The 20,162-nt window shown below is 45.8% G+C and overlaps 2 protein-coding genes across 5 annotated transcripts in view; one reads left to right on the plus strand and one right to left on the minus strand.

Moving 5' to 3' along the window:
* Positions 1-984: 984 nt before the first annotated feature.
* On the plus strand, positions 985-11,780 carry SH2D4A (SH2 domain containing 4A). Its single transcript, XM_009934291.2, has 9 exons — positions 985-1,482; positions 2,271-2,430; positions 2,959-3,121; positions 5,185-5,250; positions 5,663-5,801; positions 7,045-7,261; positions 7,665-7,795; positions 8,647-8,867; positions 10,410-11,780. Exons 1-9 carry the CDS (start codon positions 1,308-1,310, stop codon positions 10,500-10,502), a joined length of 1,365 nt encoding a protein of 454 aa, XP_009932593.2. The 5' UTR covers positions 985-1,307; the 3' UTR covers positions 10,503-11,780.
* Positions 11,781-13,668: 1,888 nt separating this feature from the next.
* CSGALNACT1 (chondroitin sulfate N-acetylgalactosaminyltransferase 1) overlaps positions 13,669-20,162 on the minus strand; it is a 46,880-nt gene continuing 40,386 nt past the window's right edge. For all 4 annotated transcript variants that reach the window (XM_075421313.1, XM_075421314.1, XM_075421312.1 and 1 more), the window contains 3 exons: positions 18,825-18,919; positions 15,616-15,697; positions 13,669-15,249 (listed from right to left, as the gene is read on the minus strand). In XM_075421313.1, the coding sequence (XP_075277428.1) occupies positions 14,966-15,249; positions 15,616-15,697; positions 18,825-18,919 (461 nt within the window). In that variant the 3' untranslated portion in view covers positions 13,669-14,965. The remainder of the gene's footprint in view (positions 15,250-15,615; positions 15,698-18,824; positions 18,920-20,162) is intronic.

Below are 20,162 nucleotides of genomic sequence, written 5' to 3' on the forward strand. Positions count from 1 at the left end.
CTTCTGCTACATCTGTGCCCTTTGCACCTCAACATTACTGCCCCACCAACCCCCTCGCTCCCACCTACTGCGCTATGTCTAGAGTGCTTGTTCCTTAAACTCCCAGGATTTGTGCAGAAGCACATGAATAATCCCACTAGCTTCACTTCTTTGTAGCCTGCTGGCAACATTTCCCAAGGGTTTGTCCAGAAAGCCCCTGCTGCCCCTGCCCAGCCAGCCACCCTGCTCTGCGTTGCACTTCATACGCATCTGTCAGCCTCCTTGTGTCACTGAAAGCGCTGCCAGCGAACCTCCTGATCTCCCCAAGTTTATCCAGATAAGATAAAGAGTTGGTTTCAAGGTCTTTAGTCCACAGTTCTATCTTCTCATTTGGCACGTCCCCAAGTGACAGTAGAGCTCCCAGTTTTTCAGTGAAATCCTTGTTTTACATGTAAATCCGTGGGCACGAAGTGTAGCTCCGTGGGTGTTAGTACCTTGCTGGCGTGCACCAGACATGACCCAGCATCCCAGACAGGAACACAGGTGCTCCTTCTCCCTATCCACTTCACCCTGTCAGCCAGGGATGTCCCATGCCACGCTCGCTGCGTGGGCAAGGTGCATCAGCAGGACACGTCAGACCAGGAGCTGCCTCAGCTCATCAGCTGCTGACCATCCAAGTTGTCTTTCTTCAAACCAGTTGCACTACTTGCGCTCCCTTGACTTGCCATAAGGCTGCCTCTGATGGATGGGAGCACCCCAAAATTCCCACTCCAACCTCAAAAGCAGAGCCGAAAGCCCTCCCCGTCTTTCCTGGGTAAAAAGAGGCGGGCTGGGCTTTTGAACATCAAAGTTGTCCTCCATGGAAGGAGGAGGAGCTGCCGTCTAGTCATGGGTTCATTGATTCCCTGCCCAGCAAGAATGTTTGCTTGGGCACAGCCAAGCCGCGCCTCTGATGACGGTAACAGGCAGTGCTCTCTCTCTTTTGATATACTATCAGCTGGGTTTATCAGAGTATCAACACAACCTCCCCACTCCAGGACTCGTCTGTTCTGGCCAGCTTTCCCTGCAAGTGGGCAGGGGCTGTGTTGGAGCTGAGCTCACCTCTCACTTCAAGGAAACTTAACAGCAGGTTTCAAGCTACTTATTTACTTTTTTCGTCTGTCCAGGAAGTCTGAGCTAAAAAAAAAGGCAGAAGTATAATTACTCTGACACGCCTACATTCCTGCTCCAGGCTCAGGCGGAGAGGGACGCTTTCTTGTCAGAGCCAGGAAGAGGATCTGATCCCTGGAGACTGTCGCCACAAACGTGCGTAACTGAAACCTGCAGCCATGCTGAAACAGATATTATCGGAGATGTACATCGATCCTGACCTGCTGGCAGAACTCAGTGAGGAGCAGAAGCAGATCCTCTTCTTCAAGATGAGGCAGGAACAGATCAGACGGTGGGAGGAAAGAGAAGCTGCTGTGGACGAGGCTTCAGCAAAGAAGCCACTGCTGAGAAAAGGTAAGTCTCTGCCTGCTGGCTGCTTACCCCTCTGGCACAGACCTGGCCAAGTCAGCTGCTCCCTAGAAATTGGAGGTAATGTGTCCTTAGAGTAATTTCTTCTCCCAGGCACATATCATAGTCATATTTCCAAACCGTAACTAAACCCACCTGCGATGGGGTAGTTTTGGCCAGACACGCAATGGTTTTACTCCCTGGCCCAGACACTCTTGTCCGTGACCAAATTGCTCAACTCCTCTAGCTGGGAAGACAGGGCTTCTTTGCCCCCGGGAGATGCATCTCATTAAGTGTCCCACTAAATGGGGCCTCCAAATCTGTCTATAAAACAACCAAGGACTTGAATGTCTGTCCTGGGGCACCAGATCTGCAGGGGGGTTCCCGCTGTGCCTTTAGACCTGAAGTCCCCTCGCCAGGATTACACAGCATGCTGCTGCTAGGAAGGTAGCCCTCGTCTCCCAGCTCTCCCCTGCGACCTCTGTTTGCAGGTAGTTTGCCCTCACACAGTTTGGGAAGGGCAGCAGCAAGGAATTGAAGCGAGAAAGGAAACAGTGGTGAGTCTTATCCATTGTCACTAGACTCAGAAATGCCTCCTTCATTGACCTGGCTTCAGTACCATGAAATGAAATGGGAGGTGCGTGCTGCGTCCCAGCCAAGCTTTCCCCACATACAGCTGCTTCTGGAGAGGCTCTGCCATCGACAGCAGCCAGGAGGGCACAGCAAGCGGGGCACAGGCCCTGCACAGAGCTGCTGGGCAAACAGCATTTGCCCAAGAGCTGCTTCTTTTCCAGCCAACGGGAAGTCGGTGACATGGAAGCTCGGCGCTGACAACGATGTCTGGGTCTGGGTGATGGGCGAGCATCCTTCAGATAAATCGTACGCAGCCATCTGTGAAGAGATCCAGGCACAAAGGGCAAAGCGGTTAGCGAGAGAGCAAGGCAAGGAGGGCAGGTAAGCACCCTTCAGCTGGAGGACTTGGTGGGCAGACACGGAGGAGAAGGCATGTCTAGGGACCCAGTGGCTGGAGTCCTCTCTGTAGGGTCTGTGGTTACCACTGCCACGCTCGACTTGCAGGCGAAAGGCGCCGGCAAAGGTTGGCTTTCTGCAAGTATGCACAGTGTTGGCAGAGACCAGCTCCAGCCCGAGGCTTGCCCCAGCTAGTTGAGCCTCCCCGATACGGCTCCTGCGCAGTACCCTCTGCAGACCCCAGGAAATGCTAACGCTGTTATTGCGGCAGCTGAGGAGTTTGGATTGCACTGATTCACCGACGGGTGCCCGAGTACAACAGGACAACAGTTACTCACCGCGAGTCATTCATTTAATTATTCCACCTACCTGATTTGGAGATTTGATAGCTGCCTGCACACACATCGCTTCATCACAGCACTGCTCTGCTCACGTGCAGCTTCCTCACAAGACGCTGAGAGAGCAGAAAGTGACTCCCTCGGGTTCCTAAGCCCTCTCTGTCTTGCATTTCAGAGAGACTGACTCTTCTGTAACACGGTCTCTACATCCACAGCCAGGAGTCCTAGGCAAGACAGATCTTCACGGGAATAAAAAAAGCATTGTGGAGGAAAAGAAGGAAGGGGGGAGAAAAACTGCTGCTGCTGCCACAACAGGGAAAAGCCAGGAGCTCCCAAAGGTAGTTCTCCCCCTTTTCTCCATAACTATCAGAAACATGTGCTTTGAGCTCTAGGAAGGGCAGCAAATCCTGGTTGCTGCGAACAGAAATTTGAAGAAGAAAAAACCCCAGCTAACTGTTAAGGCTTTTATTCTGTAGTCAGAGAAGAAGTTGGGCTGTTACATCCTTCCTTAGGACTTGGGAGGTCTGACTGCTGTTCTCAGCTGGGATAGATCTGCTCTGTACCAACAGAAAAGTTACTCTGGATTCCTTTACTTCCATTTTCTGTGGGTAAAACGAGGGTCACAGTACTTTCCCCCCTGCTCTGTGGTTGGTTTGGATGGCTTTTGGGACAAGACCAGGGAGGCTATTCCGGGATCTGTACATGCAAGGCCACAGCCCTCAGTCAAATGATCTACTTGTACAAAAGAACAGATGAAGATAGTTTTACCAGCATCCTCTGACATGCATACTTTGGGTTCTTGGGTTTTTTTGTCTTCTGAAATAGTTAGAAAATAACTTATGACCTGGACAGCAGAGGATAACTCCAAATGCAGTAACTATAGCGTCTACTTTGTTGTGGTGTTTCATTACAGAAATATTTTTCTCCAGCAACAAATACATTTCTACTTTTTAACTGGCTACAGAAAGCCATTTGCAGACAACTGAGAAAAAGATGAGTTAAATTAACTACCCATGCAACCAAATATGAACAGGAGGAACAGAATACCCTGCCAATTTAATGGGAGAAGTCCAATCTCATTCAGCAGAGTATTCATTCAGGCTTTTGCTGCTAATTTGTATGATTGTATATTCTTATATTATAAAGCCACTCTGTGTTTCAGTATAAAAAGCATGATATGGCAAAGCATCTCTTCTGCTGCTACCAAAATTCCGAAGGGAATTTGGGGCGGCTGTCTCCTTTATCAAAAGCCTCTGACTCACCCAGGGTTTTTCTTAGCACTGTTTGCTGAAGTTGAGCAACTATGTGGAGATTTTTTTTTCTTTTCAAAGTAAGCTACTAGTCACAGCTAGCAAAAAAAAAGGAGCAAAAAAACCCATCCCAAACCAAAAATCCCACCACCATCAAAAAAACCCTAAACCCCTTTCAAAGTTGTGCTCATGGAAATAGAGGGGGGTTATATATTTTAGTTTTGTTTTCTGTCATTACATTATTAGTAATTTTTCCCAGGTTTCTGGTGCTTTTGCTGTTAGAAGGAGGGATCCAGACTGAAAAGCCCTGTTGCATTTTTTAGGCCTGGAGAGGGGCTTTTTCTCACCTCCCTCGTTAAAGTGCTTTCTCCGAGATCTAGTTCCCATTTAACCTGAGGGATCAGGACGTTGTGCTTTGTCTGCTGCGGAGGATGGGGGGCTGATCTTAGAAAACAAGCTGCTTCACACACATTTGAAGTTCCTAGTTTCCTGTCAAAGAGAGGGAAATTGGAAAGCCCTGCTCATATTAAATATTAGCCAGGTAGGTGATGGAGATAAAACAGAGCATGTCCTTGGTAGGCGGTGTAGTACATTTAACTCGTTACTCACTGTGCCGTGGGAGGCGGTCTGCGTCCAGAGGGGAGGTGGGCTGGTGTTTGCTCAAAGACAGGTCTAACTGTTCGTCTTCAAAGGCAGGTCTCTGCTAGCGACTGCTGGCAGGTAGCTAGACTGGTTTACAGGGAAGAGCGAACAGGAGATATGCAGCTGGTTGGGTCAGTTTGACGAGCAGGGTTTTGCAGCACCCCAGCCACGGCAGCAAACAAGCACAGGCAGGTAAAGATGTGGATGGCAGGTTCTGCTAGGGGTTGCTTTAGAGGGAGGGAGGGAATGGACTGCTCCCTGGGAGCACTGGGGAGCATCGCTTAGCACATCTAGGCGTGCTTGTGACAATCCTGTCACCCCTGAGTTCTCTTCCTGTGGCATATTATGCCTAATATGATGAAAAAAGCCAATGTTTGCCTGAGAAGGCTGGCAAAAATTGTTAACGTAATTGTCACATCACTGCTTCTGCATTAAACACTTAATGCTCAAAAAAAGAGTAATGGTCCTAATGCCACATTTATTTCTCACCGCTCTTTTCCTCTGCCCAGAGGGAAACCAGAGATGTTCACCAGATGCTGGCAGACTGCCATGTGAGGAAGCATGGCTTCCAACAGGTAAGTGGCAACCTGGGATGCTCCTAACACATTGAGTGGGGCCCAGGCTTTATCCTAGAGTCCCAGACAGCCTCAGAGCCTCATCTGACCCAAGAACATCCTCATCTCTTGGATCAGTTTTATCCAGTGTTGCCATGCTCCTCATGTATGGTGCAACAATTTGGAGATGATACAAAGCAGACCCGGCTGGCAGAACTGAGGAGCAGCACAGGGAGATGCTCCTGACGATTTCTGGTAGACTGTTTTCCCTTACTTCCTCTGTTGTCACCTGCAGTAAAGACAGAGGGTCTGTATGTTGCTGAAATTGGAGAGATTCACAATATAGAATGGAGTTCCCAGTATTTCAAGGCTAGCTAAAAAGCAGGGTTAAAACTAGCCTGGGACAAAGCTGAACATACTGTTTCTTTCATAGATGAAGGAAGCACAGAGGAGAAACTCCAGAGAAGAGACCACAGCCCCCCAGGAGGCAATACCACAGAGCCACCTCAGCTCGGAGGGCCAGAAGACACTTCAGAAATCAGATGAGAATGAGCCCGAATGGCAGGAATCCTGTAAGATCTTAGGATGACCTTTTCCTATGGGGCTTGAGAAATCCTAGGACTCTGTGAGGTCATCTCAATCCTTCTTCTGCCACACTGGAATTGAATAATCAGTTGGTGGGGTGGAGAGTACTGCCAAGAAATACAGCGCTGCATTATCAGAAATATTTCTGAGTCCACACAGCATTGAGACTAGAGCTGGGCAGGGAAATGGAAAATTTTTCCTACAGATACTATATTAGAACAAGCAATAGGAACCACATGAGTATAGCCAGGATAATTAATGTTAAACTAGCAGCTGGCTTTTTGTAGGACTTTGCAGTAACCATTGCTCTTGAGGACAAGGATAACAGGTGACAGGGACTAACTGAAAAGGGCTTCCCTCTCAGCCAAGCATGATCCCATCTAAGCAGTGCCCTGCTGCACTGTCTCATGTAATGAATTCCAACGATAGGAAGGAAAATGGCAAACAGTATGAGACTTACAGCAGCATCCATCACTGCTCCCAAATACTTCCTGAAGGAAAACCTGATGCATTTTTTTTCCCAGTTCCTCCCCTGCTGCTCGGTAGATGGCAATGCTGTACTACCAATTGTTTCCACTTCTGGCCAGGGGTTTTATTTTGCTCACTGATTAAAAAAAAAAAAATCTAAAGTTGATTACAAAAGCAAGGAAAGAACTAGCCTAACTCAGACTAGTCGGAAAGCTGGTTAGTCCTACAGACTCCAGGATGAGCTGGACCTAGACAATCAAGGCAGTTTTGCAGCAAAAAAAATTACCCAGCCAAGTTCTCCACTTGCTGAAACAGTTTTAGCAAAACTCCTTCTTACCCTTAAAAAATGATCATTATTTTCAAATCCTTGAAAGGATTGATTTGGGGTCATTTCAGTGGCTTTAATTGTGTATGCCCTCCCCCCCCAGACCAGCTCACATGAAAGGCACTACAGAAATCAATGTCTGAACCAGGAGTCAGCATCCAAAACAAAACTAAGTAGTCCTTAAGTACAACGCGACCTGGTGCCCAGAAAGAACCCAGATTTTTAATCTCTTGAAGGAATAAAAACTGGACCCTGTTAAGTAGCAGATGCCCAAAAGTGATGGGAGCCATGTGGCAAAGGGTCTCACAACTGAGTGCATCTTTCACCTTGTGAAATGGGTTGTTCTTCCACTGCATCAAGCAGGAAGACGGCCAAAGGGCAGCAAGCTTAGAACTTGCCTGCTTGTTCGCTCCTGTAGAACTCCTTTTTTGTTGCAGTGCGGAAATCCAAGGCAGCAGATGAGAAGAGACGCTCCCTTGCACGGCAAGCCAGGGACGACTACAGGAGGCTTTCACTGCAGGGCATCCACAGAGGGAAGCAGGCAGATATTTCCAAGGGTGCCAGAGCAGGAGATCGGCGACCGCTCCAATATCCACCTCTCCCCCCCAAGCCTAAACTTCTACCTCCTGCAATGGCAAACGGGAGAGCAATTAGGTAAGGAAACCCCTGAGTGCTGTGGAGGGGAGAAGGGGTGAGATTCTTCTGCTCTAGCATGGGATGGTTGAGATGAGAACATCAGTTCTGCTCTTCATGTGGAGGAGACATCCTGCAGGGAAAAACACAGAGCCTAGGCTGTATTCCAGCCCAGGGTGTGATGAGGGTTATTTGTTCACCCCTGGAGTGTAACAGGTTTATTTAGTGGAGTGACCTAAGCCTAGAGTGCGTACATCCTCTATGCCAGGTGTCTACTGAAAACCAGATACTGTTGCTGACAGCTGCACTAGTGTAAGCCTTCTGTTTAGGGCTGTTCTTAACATCCCGAACAAAAGGTAAGTCCTGCCAAGGACTCAAAGCTGTCCTTTGAACTTGATGCACAAACCATGGTCTTCTTTAACAGGAAAGAGGGAATCCAGAGGACAGTCTCCAATTCCACCGAAGAAAGTATCATCAAGTGGTTCAAAGAGGAGCAATTTCCTCTCCGAGCCGGCTATCAGAAAACCACAGACACAATAGCGCCTTGGTTCCACGGTGAGTCCTGAGCATTTCTGCCCCAACCCAAGTCTTTAAGGAGCTGTTTCTGCTAACATGGCTGCTGCCACAGGCTGGGCCCTGGAGCTTTTTGAAGGTGGCTATGTTTTCCTTTTTAAATATCTAGCAATGTAGTTTAAATTCCTTTAGCTTTATGACAAATGGCAAACTAAAGTGTTAGAACACAGGCCAGATCTTCAAAATACCCTGTACCTCTGTGCCACCCCTGCCTCCCTATACTGGATGCAAGGTCACCCTGGTAACTGGACCAGGGTGGGAGATATTTGGGCACACCTCATCCCACTCATCCTTGGCCCCAGGTCATTCTCCCTCCATAAGCGCTCATCATCCCTCACCTTTCCATCCAATTTCTAATAGATCATCATGATCTCATCCATCTCCCTTTCTTTGGAAACCCCTTTGATCTGAGACTGCAGCAACAAAAGCATTATCCTCTTGTAACTGGGCTTTCAAAGCTTGCATGGCTTTCTGACAGGACTTAGGATCACTGCCTGCACAGCCCTGCTGTATTGGAATCATCATACACCACACTGCAATCCCGCTGTCTCTCATAAGACAGAAACTATCTTTTTGAGCCCTGCACATTTATCATTCATAATCAGCCGAGTCTGGAACAGTTAACGTAAAGCACAGTTAGCACACAGCCATGGTCTGTCACTAGCAATGGCAGTACTGTTCTTCCTGGGCTACTGGGCAAGAAAACAACACAAGGTGTGGAAGTGCCACGGATGGGTTTTGGAGCAGTAAAGCAGATTTCTTGTGAGAACTGTTCCATCCAGTCCTGCACAAATGCTTTTCTCCCTTCAGTTTTGTGTTTTGATTTTGAACAGGTATCCTAACTTCTAAGAAAGCAGAGGAGCTTCTGAATAAAACAGTACCAGGGAGTTTTCTGGTCCGGGTCAGCGAGAAAATCAAAGGCTACGTGCTCTCCTATCGGTCTGTGGAAGGATGCAAACACTTCCTCATTGATGCCTCCAGTGATTCCTACAGCTTCCTTGGAGTGGACCAGCTACAACATTCAACACTGGCTGACCTCGTAGACTACCACAAGGTGACCATCTAACAAGGCATTCATTAACTTTTTGTTTAATTGCCTTAGGGCACTTCCAAATAAGAAAGAATAGATTTGGTTGTTTTAAAGTAGGTAACTAGACCCATTTTAGCTGCCGTTGGGTACCCTGTGTGCTGGTCCAGAAGGGTATGCCAGCCTTGTGGGTGCATCTCAGGTGATGTAACACATCTCAGTCATCTTAGACCTGATTGACTGCCCCTCAAGTGCGCAGAACACCTTGCACGCAGGGCTCAAGTTACTTGGCTGATGAGGTGAGAGGTGACAGCATACTCACGCAGACTCCTTTTTTTTGGATTCTCTCCATGGTTGTGGGGTCCCAGCAAGTTGGGTAAGCAGAAAATCCTGCTTGCCTCCGGCTTCAGCGTGAAAGACAACAAGGTATCTTTATAATCTCAAAGCAGGCAAGGTGTGATGCTGAGCAAGATAAAAAGTCCAAGGGAAGGAAGAATGTTGGCAGGTTCTTGCAACAGTAACAGCAGTGTTTACTAGCACTGACTGCAGTTAGGTGGGCTCCAAGGAGGGCCCGATGGATTGTTCATTCCTTTACTGTAAGATCTGCCCGGGGACAGGACAATCGTTTTGCCTAAAGGTTCATTTAAAATCCATGTTTCTTTTAAGTAAGTGCCTAGCCTAATATAGACACGACTAAACAAAATCAGACATGAGGAAAATATCTATGTTCATTTGCTATGTGGAGCTCTACCTGGGCTACCTGAACTTGCTTCTTGCATGGGTTTCACCATTCAGGCTGAAACTGTTGAAAGCAGGAGCTATACGGCTACTGGTGCTAGAGCCAGAGGATTTAAAGCCTGGCTGTGCGTGTCTGTATTAAAGACAGAGCCATGCCCACAGCCCGCATGGAATTGTACAGACTCCCTGCACTGCAGCAGACGTGGGCAGGGTGAACGCGTTCTGCTGAAGTGCTCTGGTGGGTTCCGCTTATCACCCACCGGGTGACTATAACAGACGGCAAGTTCCTACTGCGCATCTGCAGCTAGGGTGGAGAACAAGAGGGGAAGCAGAGACTCTGCTGTCAGGGAATTCCCTTGTTAGATCAGGGCTTGCCTGAGCAGAGGGCATGCGCTCACTCCAGGATCCACCTTCGTCCCTCCCACAAACGCAGCCAGGAGCAGGGTCCACAACAACCCCGTCCTGCTTACCTGTAAGCTGCACAGTCCTCACTCCAGCACTTTCTAGGCTGTGGAAGGATGCAAACACTTCTAGGGCAGCATTTCACGCCACAGGAGCTGCGGATGCCTACGAGATGAGCACTGCTCTTTCCAGGAACTGCCAGAGTCGTGTCACTGGGTTACTGCACCGAGCACAGGCATTGTTTTCTGAAGACAGAGGTCAGCCATGTGGGTCCTTCCCCGAGTTGCCCAGGGCACTGAGCTGTATCCCACAGCAGGATGAACATGTCCACGCCATAACAGAGGCAGGAAGACTGCTGTCCAGCTCGTGACGTTGTGATAGGCAGGGTCTGTTTGAAAGGCAGTGTGTAATCATACCCTGTATCAACAGGACGAACCCATCACTTCCTTGGGCAAGGAGCTGTTGCTTTACCCGTGTGGCCAAGAGGACCAAGAACCGGATTACATCTCTCTCTTTGAGTGAACCTCCCAGTCTCACTGTGCAGCCCCGTGCTTGTATTCGCAAAGACTGAACTTCAAACTAGAGTTGCTGATGCTTACTTGAAACGGTTGCCATAAGTGCCTCTGTTTTATATCCTTCACAACAAAGCAGTGGGAGGATAAGTACTGTCATGGGCTTGTTGTATCGACTTAAAGGATGCATCAGCCCAACAAGCTGCAAAGCACCTGGATGTATCCCGCACAATGGAGTCTATGAGGTGATGAAGTAACCAGTTGAACAGGGAGCTACTGCTACCGCTACCTATTTTCAGTGGGTTTTTGCAGATTTCCTGGGGGACTTCTGTATTCGAGCTGCCTTTTGTCCTTGAACGCAAGGTTGTGTGCCATCTGGGAAATAGATTAGTATCTGCAGTTAAGTGAGATCATACCTTCCTGAAGGCACAAAACAACTTGGAGAGGTGAATTGGTCTTGACATAGTAATTTGCATAATGTGAAGCTTAATCTGGTAAAATACTATCCCCTTGGAATCAAGGATGTTCAGGCCAAACATCCAAGCAAACCCTTGGTGCCTTGCAGTGAAATGCGTTCTCTGTGAAGAAGGATTTTCATGAAAAGTTCATTTTTTTAACTCCTTTAGTCTCTGGATAGAGGTCCTCGCTCTTTTAACCTGTGTTTAAATCCTACACTGGCCTTTCTGCATAAAGAGGGATTAACCTTTTGAAAGGGAAAGGAGGAAGATACAGGAATTTGTATGAAAGACTGCCACATGCACAGAGCCTAAAATATGTAAGAAGCAGTGCCTATATCAGTATTAGTATGGTTTACAGAAGAGCGTTTGCCAGTAAAGAATGCTATTTTCCAGAATGGTGCTATTTATTGCAAGTTGCGTCCAGATTACTGAGATGCATCTGGTGTAAACTTTAACACAGAGCTTTTTCTTTCAACCTAATGTTCTCTCTTCATGTCTGTTACACTGCTCTTTAAATACATAATTCAGAATATTGGGGGAGAGGCTGGACAGAATCACATAACAAATTAATCCTCACCCAGATTCCCTCATGCTGTTGCACATGACAAATCGTACAGCTGAGGGCTGTGGTGAGAATCTGCCAACATAATTTTTCAGAGATGCAATCCTCAAATAGTGAACAAGATTCAGTCTTATTTCAGTTGTTTACCTATTCCCTTCCCTTTCCTGTTGGATCAGGGCTACTCTGCTCAACCTGAGGAAGCAGTCGAAAACTTCAGTCTTACACTGATCTGCATCTTGCACAATACAGATTAAAAGAATTATTGTAATCATCTGGTCTTAAAATTTACAACTATGCTGATAGGTGGTTTCCATATAGGGAAAAAGGGGATAACTGCACTCCAGTTACAGCAGGTTTTACTTACTAGTGATAAAGCCTTAATGTAAAGTGAGATTCTGCAAGTAACAATAGTCTGGCAAGGCAAATGACTTACGGAGCCTCTTGAGCACTGTATCACATGTATCAAAGAGATATTTTGAACATAATCTGCATCAATCATGAGAGGGGGTCTAGATTATTGGTAGGGGGAAAAAGCCCCTCCTTTCCTCTGTTTCTTTTGAAAATTATGGCCAAAATGAAAGGTCATTCAGAGATCCTAGACAAAAGTTAGCATCTGTTCTCATGTGAAAAACAGGCCATAGCTGTTGTCCTGCTGGAGACAAATCATGAAGTGTTTTGTGTACCTATGGGCTGGTAAAGATGGGACAAAGTATCCTTTAAAAAGGCAGCTTGAGAGGCAGGGTGTTAACTTGCAGAAATAAGGTGCAGGCTGATCCGGCATGGACGCAGCAGGACAGCAGGATAGCAGGACATAATCGTTTTTAGCTCTAAGATCTATAATGGAACTTCTCAGGGTTTGATCTTCTGACTAGTGGACCAGTGGTTTCACACGAGGCATAATGTTGGCTCAGTAGAGCCCAGGGAAAGCCACTGCCAGTGTTCACATCTATCCCATGTTTGAGAATCATGCCTTAGGTTTTCGAAGACTCCCAGCTTCACTTGTTTGCTGCAAGAGAAGAAACCTGAAGTTTTATACCTACACATTTAGATTACTGCACTGCCTGCAAAGGCAGCACCCTTGCCAGAACAGATGCCCTCAAGAATGTCTCTTCTATGGCTGTGAAATCTAGTTACCCTGAAAGTCTGTTGAGCAAGGATGACTAGCAGTGGTGGGGAATCAAGGGTGCTGTAAAGTAACAAAGTGTTGAATTTACAGGTGCCCAGTGCTTAAAATTAGAGACTAATATAGGTTTGAAGGGACCTCTGGAGATTGTCTGGTCTAGCCCTGCTCTACCGGTGTGGCCAACCTCAAAGTTACATTAAGTTGCTGAGCGCTTAGGGAAACCTAAGGGAAGATAACAAACAAAGCATCATGGAAGTAGTTAAGGCTAGGCTCAAGGCAGGTAATGACTATGAAACTTTCATAATGCACACCACTCAGTTTCAAATTCAGGTTAAGTGGGACTGCAGGAACAACTATCACCTTGGAGCAGCTCAGTTACCATAGCTCTCATAAGCATTCAACAAGCCATGCCTGTCTCCTCCTACTGCATAATATTTCTAAAGTTACTCCATCAAAACAAAGCCCTTTATAAACAATTTATAATGCATTCTGGGAACAAAAAAGTTCCTTGGAGGACCTGCTTGAGTTGTTGCTGAAGTTTTTATGGTAAGTGATGTATCTGGGGGTTGGGGTTTTTAAGCATGCAGACTTTCACAGTGGTTTTGGACATTTGGTGATTTGCATGGGAAGTGCAATGAAGATAATTTGCATCCAGCAAAAGACAAACACATGCAAACCTGTGTCAAGGGAAAACGTACTTACAGTAGCATGGTCTCTGTCTGCAGATTCTGCGCACAGTTTTCAAAAGAGGTTCATAAGTGCTCTTCCTACCGCACGGTGGCATGACAAATAGTGTTTTAATCATTGTTCAGGGCTATCTTGTGTATTTCTTCCCCCAGCTTTTACAAGCCAGAAACCAAATTAGAATCTGGTTTCCAACTGCCTTGAATTAATCTGAAGGTATAAAATAAAGAGACTGCTTGGAGAAACAGCATTTAGGTAAGCAAATGGGATTTCCAAGCCCATACAGGTTTTGTTGGCTAGTATATATTAAAATGATAAACAGCAGGCAGCATTAAAATAAAAGGCTTTATAAGAGCAGTAACTCAAACTTTCAACAATTTTAGGCAATTGAAAAAAATCTGTTAAGAAGGAGACTGATTTTTAGGATGCACTTATAACTATCATAAAAGAATGTGCAGGGTCCAGTAATCCATCACAAAAATTTATTTTGTTAATTACAAAAAGATCGCTATGCCCTAGGCAAGATTCTATATTTGGTTTAGAAAGAACACTTTGGTATAAAGTCAGAAAATGTTCATCAGTTTTGGTATCTGACATTCAGAGTCTGAAGCCTCCTGCTAAATCAGTACTGCCAGTTGGTATGTATTTCCTTTTGTTCAGCATGGTAAAGCTTCTGCCTTCCAGCACCCAGGCTGTGCAGAAAAATCACTTATCTGAAGCCAGTCCCCATCCACAGGAAACACAGATCTGCAGAGCATTTTCCAAGTGTTGGAAGGCTGTACTATTTCCTAGTAAGGCTAGAACTAGAAAATATGAAGTATGACAAAATAATTCCCAAGCAAACCCAACTTCACTTAAAAATAAATCTTGAGATACTTACAGTATTCTAAAGGAGAAATACACCATCTAATTCACATGATACAGATATGGCTCATTGCTTTTGGCTTACTGTCCACAAAAGAGAAAAAACACCACTCTCCAGCGTTTTTGAAACATCACACTTGACCAGCAGGGCTTTCTCTTCCTGAATTTTAGAAAGCACTTTCTGAGTTGCCTCTTGTCTCTGAATGAACCAGGAATACCCTGTTAGTGCACTACTCCTGCCCACTCTGCCCCAGCCCCTTAAGGGAAAAAGATTTTTGGTCACTCCAGCTTAGCCATTTTTAACAATCAGATGTCCTTCTCAGAGCAGGAGCTCTGTACTTATTCAAAAATAGCCCTTTTTAGATATGTCAGGTTAGATGTAGAAAATAACTCATTATTACTGGCTCACCAAAGGGTCAATCCTTCAAATAACTGTGCACATTTTACAAACATTTCAATGGAAGAGTACATCTATTTGTTATTGTGAATACCACACTGGCATTTATGTAATGTTCATTGTCTGTGTGACCTTGAATCTCATCAAGTGTTCAAGTCTCCCCCAGAAGCAAGTGCTGAACAGTCAGGCTAATGGAGTACTTAAAAGCCCTATTAAGAAAAAAAACAGAAGAAGGGAGAACAAGCACTTTCCCTCATCTTGTTTTGCTGCCATCCTGCTGGAACCTCCATCCTCTTTCAGTCTCATCCCATCTTGTCTTGTTAGCAACTCTTTTCCAAAACACCCTGTAGTCCAATTCAGAGGCTTTTTGCCTCCCTTTCTGGCTTCATGTCTTCTTACTGCTCAGTTTCTGCCTTTGCAGGTGTGTCTCAATCTCTTGCTTGAAAACAAGCATCCCAAGCTGGCTGTGAGAAGCCTCGTTCATGGCCTTGGACTGCATGCACATTTTGTACTGCTCTGGGGTCAGCTCATCCAGACATTGCTTTTCATGCCACAGATGGAAGAGACCCCTGACAGGCGTTCGGATCACGATGAGGTTGCTGTGAAGGTATTTGCGGTACAGATGTACATCTTCACCACCCCAGCCTTTAATGTCCAGATCAAAGCCACCTGATACAAACAAAATCCAAAATAAAACTAGAAATGTACACTATATGAAAACTTGACGCTGTTAATTGCACTGCAGCTGTACTCTGGCTCCAGTCAGCCCTTTAAAATACCCATACTTTCTGCCAACACCAAAGCCTCCAAATTTCTTAGCTTCAAATCTTTCACTGTCAGACAAAACTGCTTTATTTGTACTGAGCAGCATTTAGATTCTGGTAACCTCTATGGCACCTAGGAACAGTCTGAACATCTAACCAGAGCACTGTTGCAAATCAGAGGCATAGACACACAGGCCAAGTAAAGGGAAGCTGATCACAGTTTTCTATGTTTCAGTAAAAAGGCAGACATATTGGAGTATATATTTCTTACCTATGTTGATAAAATCAGATCTGTACTGGCAAGTCATCCCAAAACCAAAGTCTCTCCAAAATCCAGTTTCTTTTTTAATAATCTGCATGGAAGGAAAGGAATGTTTATATGGGAGCAGAAATGCTTTCAGTGTGAGCAGCAGAGAAGTCCTTGAATGTGGTCAGAAATAGGAGCAACTGCTCTTTTATTCTTCCCCACGTAAATCCATGGCTGATCCTGACCCAGTTTTTATGGATACTCATTGCACGTTTCTGCCCCCCAAAAACAGCCATGTCATTAGCTATCATAGATAAACCCCCTGATTCGGAACAATTAGGTTTTGCTCCACTCCTGCTGTTGTAGACCAAGCAGAGCAACATCACATCACTCTCTGGAGTTTGTTTCTTCGCAGGCAAAACATCCTCCAAAATTGTTAGTTTCTGTGGGATTCAGAGCTGACGTAAGAAACATACTGGTAAACCAGGGAAGCCAGACTCTGCTGTAGAGCAGATGGTGGCATCTGGATTGTGGACCACAAGAGCTCTGGAATAAGACAGTGGTTCTAAACTGATCGTACAACTGACAGCTTTTTGATTACCTTAATTTTGACAAAAAGTAGGGAAGTGGTAAGAATAGTTTTCCATTACAGAACTGCTAAATCCAGCTAAAACTGAAGTCCAGAAATGTTAGGAGGTAGATATATATCCCATAAAAGCCTTTGTAATAATGAATGTGCAGTCTACATTACTGAGGTGGACCATGAAAACATTATGTATTGCAGGCAGAAAATCAGAGCAGTGAGAAACCATGGCTATCCTTTTCACAAGCAGATATCCAAGTATAGATCCCTAAGGTCACAATTCACATGTGTGAGTGACCTAACGCATCTGGTGAGACATCCAAGAGTTTCAAGGGACTGGGAGAGGGAGGTATTTCAATCCTCTAAGCAAGTCAGCTGTACTTTGCACTCTTGAAGGTCTGGTTACAAACCCACCTTTAGCAGCTATTTTTGAAAATTTTGGCTTCACTTGTGAGAAAGTTACAGAAGATGAACAGATAGAATTTCCATTTCTGGATTTACAAATCCCAGAATTTCCTTTACCAAACAATCCTCTCCCAAAATAGTTTCTCCTGATTTCTTGTTTATGCCTTCCCTTTTTGTTCATAGCCCTTGTCACTTCAATGGCTTTTTTTTTTTATTTTACTGCTCACGTTGCTGTCTCTTTCTTTTCTCATTTCTCCTTTCCATGAAAAAGCCAAGCCACTGAAGAAGCCAATTAAAAGGAAACAAGATTGTATCTGTCAGGTCTGCGCTGCAACAAGAAATCTCCATAACGATGCCCTTACAGCAAGCTACTTGTATGCATTAGCATTATTATTTCCCATTAGTGCAAGTGGCTGCTGCACAAATCAAATTATTTCAAAAATTTCTGAAGGCTTTCTTTTCTCTGCAGCCCAAGTACCAGGACAGAGGGCTAACACTGTCTTGTTTTAATGGCACAGATTTGGCCTCATGTCTGGGAACTAATGTGGGCTGAAAATATAACAATATACATAAAAATGAGATTGGCAGTACTTCTTTAAATCAAGAAGCTTTTCTGACCTAAGCATTTTACGATTGAAATTTTAGCTATAAATATTTGCACAATCCTGACAACATACTTAGTGGAATTTATGCTGGCCTGAGAGATAAACCCTATTTCATTTCCTAAACACAGTGCTTACAAGCCTGAGGATCCCTGACGGGTTCTCATCAGAGAGAGAAGAGCTAACATGAATCTCATAGTATTATCAGAACAAGTGTCCTCTGAGAAAAAAAACAGTGGAAAGGATTTTTCAGACTCTTCAGATTTTCTGGCTACCTGCTGGATAACACAGGGAGCAATAGACAAAAAAAATATTTTAAAATATTTTGGGTGGACTTTTCAAACACTCATACTTCATTTTTCTAGAGGGATTGCATGAGGTGGGGGTAGTGATGACAGAAGACTGGACTCAGACCCCCAGTGACCTTTTTCAGCTGTGACTGTGGCTGGGCTCACAACAACACTAATTCTGACCTACCGAGAACAACTGTAGAAGCTGGGATGTTCTGGAGACAGCGTCCAGCCTGGGACAGGATGAGCCCTGCTAGGTGCAGTGCCTGGCAGTAAGAGGGGCAGCTGTGGCAGGCTGGGGCCTGACCCAGAGGACTGAATGAAACTGCATAGCTGGCTCAGGCTCCTATTTGAAAATTCCGCCATGTACTAGCACTAGTGGGCAGAGGACTGTGACCTGCTGCCTCTGGAGAGAAGCGAGAGTGGAGGGAGTACATAAAGGGAAAGCCACCACTTCTATCACCCTTTTAGCTTCAAGACAATGCAATGCCAGAGCACAAGAGAATGGAGAACAGCATCCGCAGCAGTGCCACGCGATGGCCCTGCCACTAGCATTCATGTGAACCTGTCATCTCTGTGCTCTGCTTCTTCCTCACAACAGCTTCCTCCTAATCGAGAGGCTTCTCCTGGGTTTAACTGCATGCCTTAATCATATGCCTTATGGCAACGTTTTTAAAAATAATGCTTTGTTCTCACACCAAAGATAGCAAGTGAGATGGAAATCAATGGAGTTACGCTGTGTTACATCAGTGCCAGATGAAAGCCAGAAGGGACAGCTCCAAGCATGTAATTTGACTGTGAGACCACGTGGTACACTTTGGAAACACAGTCTGCTCACAGGCAGCTTAATCATGAGCTGTGGGATGGGAAGAGCCACTGTAGGTGTTCAAGTAAGTGGGGGAATAACTGTGGCAGCCCCTGGAATTCTGTTTGCACTGACTCATCTAAGGATATCTATGCTTTTTACAAATGTCAGCTCTTCAAGATGCAAGGAAACAAACTCTTTAGAGCAAGGGAGAAATGAGAGCAAGAGCAGGGACTGGCACCCCAAGACAGCACAGCATGGAGGAATTGTTCGCTAATTAGAAAATCCCTTCCAGCAGAGAAGCAGACGGTTTAAATTCTTAGGTTCCATGTATAAAACACCAAACAAGGGTTAAAATAAATGGTACCAAGATATTTCCCTGTGAAACTTAACTGCAGAACTCACAGTAAGGTGACTGTTGCCGTTAATATTGTCTGTGTGGTAGTCACTGTGCACAAGGAATAGGGAAATGCTACCCAAGAGCACATGCACCTCTAAAAAATGCTTTGTCCAAATAAAAGCAGGCATTCAGAGAAGCATGTACTTACCAGCTGCTGTTCTAAAGATGGGATGGAATCATGGTGGCCATAAATTATACTGGGGTTATACTGGCTGAAGAGAACAGGATAAAACACCTTCTTCCCTGGAAATGACAAGGGGTTATATTTTTTTTTAAAGCTTTATAAAACACACTTCTCTCTCTTACAAGATGCTTTCCAGGGCAGACAAAGTCACCCAAGTTTTTGACTGAGCCTATGAAGGTGAGGTTATAATTGACAGAAAGGTCCTTTTGCAGAAAGCACAGGTGCTGAGGGCAAGAAATTCAATCACAGTGGGAGCAGGAATGTTATAAACTTTCAAAAGTCAGTCAGCAATGGAATTTTTATACTTGTCTTAATTAGTTTTCTAAGTTTCAAGAATTATTTACAGCGGTTCATTACTGTAATGAGTTTGCGTGGCAAGATTTTGGTAGCGGGGGGGGGCTATAGGGGTGGCTTCTGTGAGAAGCTGCAAGAAGCTTTCCCTATGTTTGATAAAGCCAATGCCAGCCGGCTCTACGACAGACCCGCCGCTGGCCAAGACCAAGCCAATCAGCGACGGTGGTAGCACCTCTGTGACAACAGATTTAAGAAAGGGAAGGAAAAAAAACTCTGTGTGAGACAGCAGTTAGAGAGAGGAGTGAGATGATGTGAAAGAAACATCTCTGCAGACACCAAGGTCATTGAAGAAGAAGGGGGAGGAGGTACCCGAAATGTCAGAGCAGAAAGCCCTCCCTTGCAACTCGTGATGAAGACCATGGTGAGGCAGGTTGTTCCCCTGCAGTCCATGGAGGTCCACAATGGAGCAGAGATCCACCTGTAGCCCATGGAAGAGACCCCATGCTGAAGCAGGTGGATTCCTGAAGGAAGCTGTGACCCCACGGAGAGCCCGCGCTGCAGCAGGCTTCTGCCAGGACCTGTGTACCCATGGAGAGAGGAGCCCACGCTGGAGCAGGTTTGCTGACGGGGCTTGTGACCCCGTGGGGGACCCACGCTGGAGCAGCCTGTTCCTGAAGGACTGTACCCCATGGAAGGGACCCACACTGGGGCAGTTCAGGAAGAGCTGCAGCCCGTGGGAAGGACTCACATTGGAGAAGTTTGTGGAGAACTGTCTCCCATGAGAGGGACCTTCACGCTGAAGCAGGGGAAGAATGTGAGGAATCCTCCCCCTGAGGGACAAGGAGCAGCAGACAATGTGTGATGAACTGACTATAACCCCCATTCTCCGTCCCCCTGCGCTTCTTGGGTGGAGGAGGTAGAGAAACGGGAGTGAAGGTGAGCCTGGGAAGAAGGGAGGGGTGGGGGGAAGGTGTTTTAAAATCTGGATTTATTTCTCACTATCCTACT

This window comes from Opisthocomus hoazin, chromosome 5 (assembly GCF_030867145.1).
Source record: "Opisthocomus hoazin isolate bOpiHoa1 chromosome 5, bOpiHoa1.hap1, whole genome shotgun sequence".
Classification (NCBI taxonomy): domain Eukaryota; kingdom Metazoa; phylum Chordata; class Aves; order Opisthocomiformes; family Opisthocomidae; genus Opisthocomus; species Opisthocomus hoazin.